Source organism: Thermobia domestica, chromosome 5 (assembly GCF_964235325.1).
Source record: "Thermobia domestica chromosome 5, izTheDome1.hap1.1, whole genome shotgun sequence".
Taxonomy (NCBI): Eukaryota; Metazoa; Arthropoda; class Insecta; order Zygentoma; family Lepismatidae; genus Thermobia; species Thermobia domestica.
Window position 1 is genome coordinate 278,801,165 of NC_137458.1, and position 12,517 is coordinate 278,813,681.

The 12,517-nt window shown below is 36.2% G+C and overlaps 1 protein-coding gene across 1 annotated transcript; it reads right to left on the bottom strand.

The window, feature by feature from the left end:
* Positions 1 to 103: 103 nt before the first annotated feature.
* On the bottom strand, positions 104 to 9,938 carry LOC145686652 (transmembrane protein 242-like). Its single transcript, XM_081760135.1, has 3 exons — positions 9,734 to 9,938; positions 4,719 to 4,939; positions 104 to 1,771 (listed from the first exon to the last, which is right to left on the bottom strand). Exons 1-3 carry the CDS (start codon positions 9,804 to 9,806, stop codon positions 1,613 to 1,615), a joined length of 453 nt encoding a protein of 150 aa, XP_081616261.1. The 5' UTR covers positions 9,807 to 9,938; the 3' UTR covers positions 104 to 1,612.
* Between the last annotated feature and the right edge of the window lie 2,579 nt (positions 9,939 to 12,517).

Sequence of the window (12,517 nt, forward strand, 5' to 3'; positions counted from 1 at the left end):
CCAACAGTAACAATCTATCACGGGAGACCTCAAGCGGTGAAACTGATAACTATTTAACTCACGCTCTCACTTCATTTAAATGTTCACAAACCTACACTGTTCATTTCATTTTTTTTTTTCAATATTTCATTACAATGAGTATACTACATTGGTCAGAGCGTCTCTACATACCTTTATACTCAACACTTTGTCGCTTCTATTCACACTTACTACACTATATTTGATAATACTAGAAAGAACAATCCCACGTCGTTTCTTCCCTATCGATTTGCTCCACTATACAGCAACTTGTAGCTGCCTCCCTACCTTTCTTGCCTTGTTACATTTCTATCTTGTTTCTTGCACACACATGATCCCTATTTTTCTTCTTTCCACCAGATCTGCAAGCTCTCTTTTTCGTCCTTTCATTGTCCCGATATTAAATGTTCCTACTCTTACCCTCACATGGATTAACTTCTTTAATCAAGCCAGTGCTCGACTTGGTGCCCTTTTTCCGTTTCTCACAGAAGGCGGGCGAAGCCTCTGCGTGTTGCCTAGAGGTACGAGGTAAGGAGGGCAGATTCTATTTTAAAAAAAAACATCATGATGGTTTTGGCGTAGCTTTTACGACTGGATGCCCTTTCTGAGTTAACCCTCCTTATTTTCCTAGGTTTGAGATTGGCACCAAGATCAACTACCCCTCCCGCAGTGGCTGAGTTAACCTATCATTGAACTAATATCAATAAATGTTACAGAAGCAAACTCCATTCCCACGAACGAACTGAGAGATGGTAAATCAGTAACAGAGTGCGAGGATTCCTGATTCGATCACAGGCCATGAGAGTTCGTGTGGACAATACCATGTCCATGGGTTTTCCCATTTCCTTCCACATTTTCTCATTAAGCATCCTAGGTAATAAATTGCGGGAATTACCAAGAGACATAAAACTCAAAGATCTATTGCCATTCGCACGAAGCTATTATATTTATCTATCTATTTACTTATGTTTAATAAATAAATGAATTTACAACTCCAATTAACTTTAAGTAAAAATTAATGCAACTTGTTCTAACATTTGAAAATAGAAACATATACAAAACAAAAGTAATAATAAGAAAATAATTTCTGTTTTAAGACAAATAATAAGCTGCAATCTAATGTAATTAAAAACAAATTTGAACTAATAATGACAAAGTATAGTGGAAGCCATGTTCAATGTGGAAACAATGTATGTGTGCCTCATACATATGTCTTTATGTCTTAAGAAAAGTTTTCCTACGAAAGAAAGCCAATTTTATGTAGAAACAGGGAAGTAATCTAACACCATAATCCTATATTGAATCTTACTAAAGTAAAGTAGCAATTGCAGGGAAAAAAAAAGTGATGGGTTTGAAGAAAGATTAAACGAAAAAAAAAAGTAATATCGATTTGCTTCTGTAGTCAAGGAACAACCGACACAAACATTCTTGGAGACGCAAAATAGATCTATTAAATTCTTCCATATTTATGTGGGATGAATTTAAGGATGGAAATATAAATTTTAATAATATCAAACACAGTATATATATATTTGTACATATTTGTAAACTACAAAATATTTACATATAAACACATATAGACAAACGGTGTAGATTAACTATTTCGTTTTGAATTAACATTGGTATCCTCGCGCCTTGTACTTATATATTGAAGTAAGTCATTAAGTCCTTCAAATTCTGTTCTCCCTCGGGGAGGATCGTTCTTCGGAATTGCAGGCAACATTGAGCCAATCTTCATCCGAAGTTCATACAGCTGAAAAGCAAAATGCAATGTAGGTATAATCACTTGATATTTACATATAAAATTCAGTGGTTATGAAACTTGAAATAATAAGATACCATTTTGTATAATTAAAATCTTTCATATGGATTACTTACTGTTCGTTATTGTATGCCAGCCTGTCAGCTACCCCAACATATACACGAATATAAATTTATTTTATACCATATAGGTAGTAACGAATTAATGCCTACGTTTAGTAGCCTTGAGAGGCATATTTGACTCCCTATTCCCCTCCTTATGTATTACAGAATAAATTAATTTATTGTTCGCTTTTCGTATGATTCTACGTACAAACGTGTTTTGAGCAATATGATTTCGTATAGCCGCGACTTAGAGCTGGATCTATTATTGACGACAATTTGGTCGTTGTAAATTACAGCCAAATGAGGAAACTCGATCAAAATATATTCACCTATTAAAACATAATGGACAACACCAATAACAGTATCTTCAAATTTGGTTAAGTTGAAATATATTTGAAATCCACTTGATTAATTTTAGTACTCGCCTGTCATATAGTAACTACAGAAATTTTCAATGGGAACTCCCATCTTCCTCAGTAGCTTTTTCCTTAAAGCATTGACAGTACAGAAATATCAAAATAAGAATGTTTCTTCTAGTAATAAAAGTATGTACAAATACTTTACTGGAATTTTGCATTTCATGAATTTGAGAAACATGTCTTGATCTCTGCAAATTTTTAAAAATTGAATGTCCTCAGATGTGATTTCTATTTTGCGGCGAAGTTTCTTAAACTTCTTAACGAGATTACAAATATTCACTTGGACATTCGTCATATAGTAATTACTGAAATTTTCAATGGAAACTTCCATCTTCCTTAGCGGCCTTTTTCTGGTTCAACAGTAAACTTATCACATTACACAGCATCCAATGTTGAGATATAGAAGTACCCAAACAAAAACGTTCCTTCTAGTAATAAAAATATGCACAAATACTTCACTGGAATTTTGCATTTCCTGAATTTGGGAAACGTCTCTTAACTTCTGGACATTTTTAAATATTCAATGTCAATATGTTTAGGCACAGTTAAGTGGTTCGAGGAACATTCTATCGATCTCCAGTTAATGTACACCCTCACTCGCAGCCCAAATTAGAGTCTAAGGAAACATTTGTGAGCTGTTGTGGGAAGGACTGTACGGAGCAGACAGTCCCCATTAGTAAACGGAACCAGCTGTGGAGGACGTATGGCTTGCAATACCTTTAGACGACGTTTAGAATCTGGTGGAATTATTACCTTGCCTTACCGCTGCAGTTCTTAAGGACAGAAGGGGGCCGACCCGGTACTAAGTAGGTGTGCCTAATTCAATTGCAGCTCAATGTATTCCATGCGATTCATTCTTATTCATGTTTTTTACATTTCGATTTCAATGTTTGTTTGTGTATATAATCTGTGGTGACACAAGCTTTGAAACGCTACGTTTCAAGGTAAAGAGCCATATTCGAGCCTGCCTGAAACCTGAAACTATCAATATGTCGTAGTAGTACCTCTCTCTCCGCTAGAGGGCTCCGGAGATAAGTCTATTGGGTTTTAATTCGGCAAATATTTAGTTGTTCGCGCCCACCAACTAATGTTTGTGTTGTGTTGACGCCGAGTAGATGGACCATCTTGCCCTCCTCGTGAACTGTTTTACAAATCAAATTGTCTTTTACGTTGAGGACTCTTACACAAACAATCCAATCATTTGTTGGTACATTGTTATTAATACAAAAGGCATAATAACCTAATTTAATGACAATTTATTTCAAGCATATTAATATGTGCAAAATAGAATATCTCTGTATTGTTACGCACCGTGGAAATTATTTACATACGAATTTGAAAAACTGAAAATATTTCACTGGTGCTAGACAGAATGCATATCTTAGGTATTTCTTCTGTGATTGGTGACGACGTTGCAAGTGTCAAAGATGTTATTCTAACTTCTGTCCAGAGTATCCATGTTGGAATTTAATTCTGATTCCTCCGTTCGAATGAATAAAGTCTCATATGCCTGTATTTCTATTAACGATAAAGATATTTTGATCATTTCCACTTTATCGATGTTTTGTGCCCTTCATGTGTTTGATAGGCCCATGTTGGGACATTAATGTGTTTGGCATCTCGAATATGTTCTTTCAGTTTACTGTGGGTATTCTTTCTCATCATGGCTATATAAATGTCCTGACACGTATGTGAGACTTCACAGCCCATGCGGAGTGAAGCGGCTGAGTACCAGAAGAGAAACAAATACGAAATAACCACAAGTTGATCAAATATTACAGAAGTAATAATATTCTGGTCAAAATTGACAGAAATAAAGTCAACGAAACTGCTGCTTCTTCAAACGCCATGACGCACCATGCGATATAATTTTATAACTCGTTAAGTTTAATAGCACATTCTTTGGGATACTAATGGTGCGTTGAATTATGTTTCATGATAATTCTTTGCAATTTGTTTAAAACAAAATGAAATAAGATACACACCCATCTATTTTATTGTATCATCATTTGTTTTAGTACTGTCCATTTTTAGTTATGTTTCAACCTTATGTAGCCATTTTATCAAAGTGCCAATTTGTAACCTTTTCCTTCCCAATATCTAATAAAAAGTTGATTTTAAAAGTAACGCCCATACATCCTATCCCTACAGAAACATTTTCGTCTCCACAATGCTGACAGCTGTCAGCAAAAAATCCTTGATGAGCATGTTTGCATAATCAACTTTTGAGTTTATTTTTACACCAACATGAGTTCATAAATGGTTAGTTAAAACAGTCTGTACATACTGCGCATTTCGATCGTCAACAACAATCATTTTACAACAAGAGGAAGACTACAGAAACAAAAAATTGAGACCGACATGTCCGCTGTACATATTATTCAGAAACCAAAATAAATATAAAAAATTGCATACGTTATTCACGCCCAGCATCTTCCAGGCAGTATAGAAGAGTATTCCGCATCCAGTACAGGCATATAAAGTTCCCTTGCCAAGGGCTTTGAGAGCAGGGGAAGAACCTCTAATGGACAACCCTTTGTTGAAATACTCCGGGTCCTGTCTTTTAGCTAACGCTAGAGCAGCTCCAAATCCAAACAATGCTGATGCTCCAGTGGCAGACAGCAAATACAGGGATGCTGAAAAAATTAAAATAAATAATACATTACTATAAGTGTTTTGCACGAGTCCCACTATGTTAAAGCTTACAGATACAACAGAAGACATGCATTACTTTTTATGTTTCGGCACTGAAGCGAATTGGTGCAAGGATTTGTCGAGATATTACTTTACAATATTTGTGATTCATGGTATTTATCAGCCCTAATAATAATAATAATAATAATAATAATATTGGGTCTGGAAAGTTTTTTTTTGATAACTTCACTTTGACGGTACAACCTAGGGGAAAGGGAGTTGTACATATATATAAACTTAATAACTTGAAGACCCGACCGATCTCGATCAAATTTTCAACGTAGATGAGGTTCGGGCCTGGGATGATCTTTATTATATTACTTTGACGGTGGAACTTAGGGGAGGAGGGGAGCGGAGAGACATTAAAGAATGGTCCAAAATGGCTGATATTAGTGTCGAATCCATAGTTTTCAGGGTCATAAAGATGAATAGTGACACATCCGACCCCGTTTAAAGCCAAATTCGGCACCGCAACTTGGGGAAGGGGAGAAAGAAGATAAAAGTGCCCGAAATTGACCAATATTAGTGTCCAATCCATAGTTTTCGAGGTTGCTGAGTTGAACAGTGACACTTTTGACCCCGTTTACGTCCAAATTCAGCTCCGCAACTTGGGGGAGGGGAGGAAGGGATAAATAAAATGATGAAAAATGACCAATATTAGTGTCGAATCAATAGTTTTCGGGGTTGTTGAGTTGAACAGTAGCACTTCTGATCCCGTTTACGTCCTAATTCAGCACTGCAACTTCGGAGAGAGGAAGGAAGGATATATATATATATATGATCGAAAATGACTAATATCAGTATCAAATCTATGGTTTTCGAGGTCGCTGACGTGAGATGAACAGTGACACTTCCGATGCCGTTTAAATCTAAATTCAGCTACGGAATATATGGGGGAGGAGGAGGGGGAAAATATAAGAATTTAAGAATTATCGAAAATGATCGATATCTTAAAGCGCTTCAATAGAAGTAAAAAGTGACTGACTATCGGTACATATTACTATTTTTTCTTAATGTAGCACAGCGAAGCGGGTAAATGATACTAGTTAATATATATAAGAGCTAATGCCAAGTTATGTCATAGTGATGATTATAAAGAAACATGCAAATTCATGACTCTCAAATAACAAGCTAAGACTCTTTTGAAAGATATAAACATTAAACTTCTCTATAAAGTTTGTATTTTATTTCGTGAAGGAAAGACACCTCTAAAGGAAATACATACATACATACCATTTTAATAACTAAAACAGATTTTGTACATAGGTGAACACACAGAACTGGATTATTCCAAAGGAATAATGCACACCATGAAACAAGTTATTGAGAAATAAAAATACCTTAACAAGACGAATCTTTTCAATAATACATTTTATACCTTAAAAAATAACATAGTCGAATTAAGTGTTAAACACTTTCAGTACCTTTTGGACACTTGGAGTGTTTCATTATCACAGGACTAAAAACTATATAATGTCTCAATTATTTCTTCCAGTCTGCGGTAAGAGTGTTTGCAAAACTGCAGGCCGAAATACAGAAGTATAAAGTTTTAACAGGGATACAAAAGCACCGGATGAAAAAAAAAAAAAAAAAAAAAAAAAAAACGCTGTCAGTATAACGTCCCAAGTTTATGCCCGTTAGATTAAGGGAGATGATAATTAATGCAAATGATGATAGGAGAATTTGTGGAATGAGAATGTGGAAGGAAACGGGAATACCCCGAGAAAACCCACAAACCCGATGTTGTCCACTACAAGCTTATTTGGTCGGGGATCGAACCAGGGACCTCACGCACCAGAGGTAAGCGTTCTACCACTGAGCCACCGTGCCCCCTGCACCGGATACAAAGTGAGTTACTTTTCTGTATGCATGTTCACTTTGTTACAGTGGCCATCATAAATATATGCGCACAGTAAAAGACGAGAAACAGTAAAAAGGAGTGCAAATTTATTTTACAAGAGGTCACGGTGTACGTGTGATGAAAAGAGAAAGCTTAATGGACTACTAAAGTCCTCCAACTTAGTTAAAAATGACACACACACAAGACGGAAATCTAATGACAATTTTTTAAAAATGACTCCGTATTCACAACCTGCACCTAAGAATTCAATGCAACCCCATTTTATGGGAGCAAAGTTTTGTAAAATGTACGGAAGAAATAAGAATTCTGATCTCGAAAGAGGAACATTAAGAAATCGGAATATAGTATGTGGATCTTTCCTGTAACACGCGTAAAACACCAAAATACGTAATAACGTAACTAGCACTGTTGTAAGTCGTGATTCCTGATGGTCGAAGTATCCGAAAAGTGTCCGACTCGTTCCAATGAACGATCTGAAGGTACTGGCAATAATGATATTGGCCGAAAACAGTGTAAGGGAATGTCGAAACTCAGTGATGTCGTATATAAATATCAAAGAAAATTCAAAAACATGTTAGAATTACGGTAATTTAAAAAGGATACAATATGATGATTTGGAGGAACTACTCATGTATAATAAGGCAGATATACGAAATGCAACATGTGCTCAATAAACAAGGCATGTTCTAATGAACTGCTACGTGAAAGGAGTATACAGGGTGATCAACCCTAACCAACAGGGTGCTGGGTTACTTTTGGCATACCACATTTCGAAAATTTACAGGAAAAATACAATACTTGCAGGAAAAGACATATTTATAAAACAACAAATTTCTGCAGGCGACACAATAAAATAGAAAGTACTAAAGCAGAAAGTGGCACATGAACATACACCTTGCAGTATAGTGTCATCCATTGTTGTACGGCGTCATAGACTCGCATCAGGATTGAATACGGACCTGCCAGTAGGATTGTGGAACAATAAATGGGAAATGAATTGAATGTTTGCAAAAAATTGTTTTTCCAAATGTTGGAAAACGCAAGTACATTGGAAATGAAGGCATACCAAACTTTTTTTTTCTTAAATTGGGAAAGAACAGATAGAAGCATTTTCTCCTGTACTTAGCTCAATTTACATTCAAACATCAGGCTGTACCCCAAGTGAAAACACGGTGTCTATGAAAATTCTAAACTGAAATCTCATGACCTTTTCTTTCCCAAACCATAACATTCTCAAGAGCGAACTTGCGTGCGAATTGATCCAAATTTTCATGCATGCGATAGAAGCGTGCTTTGCTTGTGATTTGGTAGTGTCTAAAGTTGATCATAGATACTTTTGGTGGTGAATTTTGACGTTTTACAGAACAAAATTTTCCGGTCTATATTTATATTTGTATAGATAAAAAAAAATCGTGACCCAAAAGCAAAATTTTGTGACTTAATCTTGACTTTCATGACCGTTTTCTGATTTCGTGACTTTTTCATGACTCGTGACCGATAGATGCCCTGGAACACATCCCGACCAAAGTTCTTAACATCGTCCGAGCCAAGGACTGGTAGAAAGACGTTAACATTCACCAAAAGACTCAGTTAGAAAGTATACTATAAGTACATAAGTGTTGTGACGGTCACCTAGCGAACGTTAATGTGTGCTTTTCGCGTGAATAGTCGTTTCTGCGTATGCTCACTATCACTGATGCACCTGCTCCCTATGGACGTAACCCCTAGCGGACTTCAAGCCTCGCCTTGCCCTCACTCAGCAAACAGCATTCGTGTTTTTAGTGGCCACTTAGCATAGGTTGCCTTGTGTTTTCAACAATTAGTTCTGGTAGCCCCCTTGAACTTAATTTATGCTAACTGAAGTATCGTTATATCGCCCAGTGCAAATATTTTGGAAAAGAGGAAGAAGAAAAGTTGCGTAAGAAATATGATTTTCGAACATTTCTTGAAAAATGAAAAGAAATCTTTGAGTTTTACGTTCCACGGTTATGCCGGTTAGGCTAAAGGAGACGGTGATGATGAGTAATGAATGAAATGATGGAATGAAGAAAGTGGGAGAACCCCGAGAAAACTCACGCACACGGAGTTTGTCCACCACAAAGCTCACTTGGCGGGGGCTGGGATCGAACCCGGGACCCCAAGCAACAGAGGTGAACGCTCTACCACTGAGCCACCGCGGCCCCCTCGAACATTTCTTGTAGCCCACTGGAGCAGATGGTTATACCAAATATTGACACAACTCTTACATTTTCTGGTTTGGTTCGAGCTTTGTATTTCTTTTAGCAGAGCATGTGTTAAATGAAGAGCTCGATTACTACTTGCATAAGACTTCAGGAGGGTTGAGTGTAAATATAATGTGGACTATGCACTAGAATGCATAAAATATGAACCAACTTGTGCTAGACGGCCACTAACCAAGTCAGAGCATGACCGCTAACAAAGGGGTGCGCCGTGGGGAGCAAGCGCGTCAGCGACGGGTGTACACACAGAAATGGGGATAGCAGAAATTCAAACTTATAAATAGAATACTTTCTCAATCACTCAACACTTATTTCAATGTGGTGTGCACTGACTGTAATTATTTATATTCACTCTTTCATTCCTTTCTGAAAAAAATCTTTCACATCGTATTTTTACCTATAACTTTTCCACTTGGCTCGAGTGAACCCAAGGAGATTAGTGAATTTTTCAACTATTTTTTCGAATGATGTGTGAACAGTAAACCTGTACAATTTCATGAATATAAGTATGCCCCTTATAAACTGACAACACACAGAAATCTTTAAACTTTATAAATACTCCGATAGAGTTATTTTCGGTACAGATGATTCAGTTTAGTACTCTTTCTTACACATTTCTAAGAAGTAACTCTTACCCTTAAGAGTGAAGTACTTGTCATTGTCTTGTACTTCACTACTTATGACATCTTTACCAATACTTTCACTCATGTTGAGACAATCTAATACACTTTTACATAAAAACTAAATAAAATGTTTCTATCACATGAGTATTTACACAGTTTGTGGCCTACTGCTCCTCACGCCTTGTTTCGCTTAACGCATTTTGCACTTATATTGTTTACCAGTGTTACAAACTCAAAACTTTTTATATAGGTAGTTAAATCAACATACTTCCACTTTAGTTTCGCTGCAGGGAATTTTGTTGTTAAAATTCGAAGCATTCAGATTTAAAGAGAAGATATTACAGACATATGTAAAAACAAAATTGCCAATCTAAGAATTACTATCAAAACAGTATCAATAGTTTGTGCTCTTTAAATTTGTGGCATCGTTTATGCTGTCAATTGGAAAAACGAAGGAATCTAATAAAGTGGCGATGCTTACTTGATAGCAGAAAATCGCCACCAATTAAAATATTTCCAAACTAATTTCAAATTACAGTTAAACAATTGTGTTACGCTTGTATTAAATGATGCTGCTGAGATTTCTCATAATTTTTCCCAATAATCAGAATGCTAATCAAAAAGTAGGTGGCGATGTTGGTTTTACGTCAAGTGAAAATCGCCATTACGTAAAATATATCTCAAGAGCTTAAATATTGTTTCAAAACGATTGTGCTACATTTGTACCGTTGAAATTTTCATTTGTGCTAGGAGCCGGAATAAGTAGTAACGGAAATAAAGTGGTGATGCTGGCTTAGTGTCAAGTGAAAATCGTCACCAACCAAAATATTTCCAAATTAATTTGAAATTAGGCCTTAGGACTCAATTGTTAATGCTGGATTGTCGTTGAAAATTTTCGTTTGTGCTATTAATTGAAATCTTATATATAAAAGAGAACGTACAAATCCTTTGTTCCCTCATCACGCTAATACGGCTGAACCAATTTCTTTCATTTTTGGGGGGTTATTAGGATTTGGACCCTAGATGGTTTTTATCATATCACTTTAATTTTCAATTACCAGTGTCTTGAGATAATTGACCATTCAAGTGTCCATAACGTACAAATCCTTTGTTAGTTCATCATAGGTAAAAATAAACGTATTTATATGCAACCCGCATGACCGTGTCACTCGGCGGGTTAACATAAATGACAGCGATATAATGTTAACATTAGTGCAATCTACTATGGTTTTTATCATATCACTTGAAAGCGAAAAAGTAAAAATTATCTAAGTAACAAAGTTTATTGCGTTCCGGGGTGACCGCAGCGAAGCGGGGCGGGTTAACATAAATGACAGGCGATATAATGTTAACATTTACTGCAATCTTCTATGGTTTTTATCATATCACTTGAAAGCGAAAAAGTAAAAATTATCTAAGTAACAAAGTTTATTGCGTTCCGGGGTGACCGCAGCGAAGCGGGGTGAACGCTGCTAGTAAATAATATAAGGGAAAAAGTGACAACCCTGGCTTGATAGTCAAGTAAAAATGGCTACCACATAAAATATTTCAAAATTATTTCTAATTAGGCGGTAGTGATTCTTAATCGTTTGTGCAGGATTATCTTGTTAACAATTTCATTTGTGCTATCAGCTGAAATAAATAATAATAAATTAATAGCCATAACTCGAAATATTTTAAAATTAATTTCGTATTAGGCTTACGAGTATTAATTGTATGTGTTGAATTGTGTCATTGAAATTTTCACTTCTGTTACCAACCGGAACACATAATAAGAAAATAAAGTGGCAATGCTAACTAGATAGTCAAGTGAAAACACCATTTAAAAAATGTATATCTTATTTCAAATTTCTCTTACAAGGAGAAAGCAAACTTCGGTAAATAAATTTCGGAGCCATTTTTGCAAGGTGATAGTGCAGATTTAAAGTGTTCATATCACAAACTGGGAGAGCGCAATGGCCTAATATAGCAGAGAAGAAGCGTCTTAAAGTTTTCGACTCGCCACATATGTAGTACTTTGCGCAAAATTTATCAAATGACAGCGTGGCAGAACAGTAGCATCTGTGACTCACGTGCAAAAGGTACTGGGTCCGATTCCCGCTGGAGTTAAGTATTGTTTTTTTCTTCAACTAATAAAGTAGGGGAGAGGGGGTACATTTGAGCGGGGGGTACCTTAGAACATTTAAGATAACAGTACAGAAATAATAGCATACCTGGTGGTTTCAAAATTTTTAACTTGGCAACACTCCGTTACGTGCCTGTCAACTGTTATCTACCATTTTAGTGTAACTGTTGATGAACAGCAGTACTTTGTTACATTTGTGGGGTGGAAAGTTGGAATTTTTCTTAAGTTTCGTAAGATTTTTGCCAGAAGCCTGTGTTTCGATATTATCTGGCATTCATTGCAGAAGTAAGTACATTAATGTACTTATCTAGTGTTGCCCTTTGTCTTTCACAGTAGTTCATGCTGTCTGTGTATTACCTAATTTTGCTTTGTCATACCGGTTGGGGCAGTTTTGAACAAAAATTATGGGGCACATTTGAACATTGTTCTACCTCTACTTTTCTGAAATGTAAAGAAACTAGCAACATGTTTGTGTTCCCAGACAAGGAAAACAAATGTTCAGTGCCAGCTGCTGATATTGTGTGTTAACTTCATAATGCTTCAACAACTTCTGGATGGACAAAGCGTACTGTAAAAATTCTGTCATTTCATGTTGATTAGGGATGCGCACGAGTTGAGTGGAGTCGAGATTTAAGCCTGTCGACTCGTCTCGAGAAAATGTTGTCTTGACT

Bases quoted from the DNA above. Each gene is read 5' to 3' on its own strand.
- LOC145686652 (XM_081760135.1), bottom strand. From the start codon at position 9,806: ATGAGTGAAAGTATTGGTAAAGATGTCATAAGTAGTGAAGTACAAGAC. The intron at 4,940-9,733 runs GTAAGAGTTACT...TAATTTTTTCAG, and splicing joins CAAGTACTTCACTCTTAAGG to CATCCCTGTATTTGCTGTCT. The intron at 1,772-4,718 runs GTATGCAATTTT...TTTGCTTTTCAG, and splicing joins AGATGCTGGGCGTGAATAAC to CTGTATGAACTTCGGATGAA.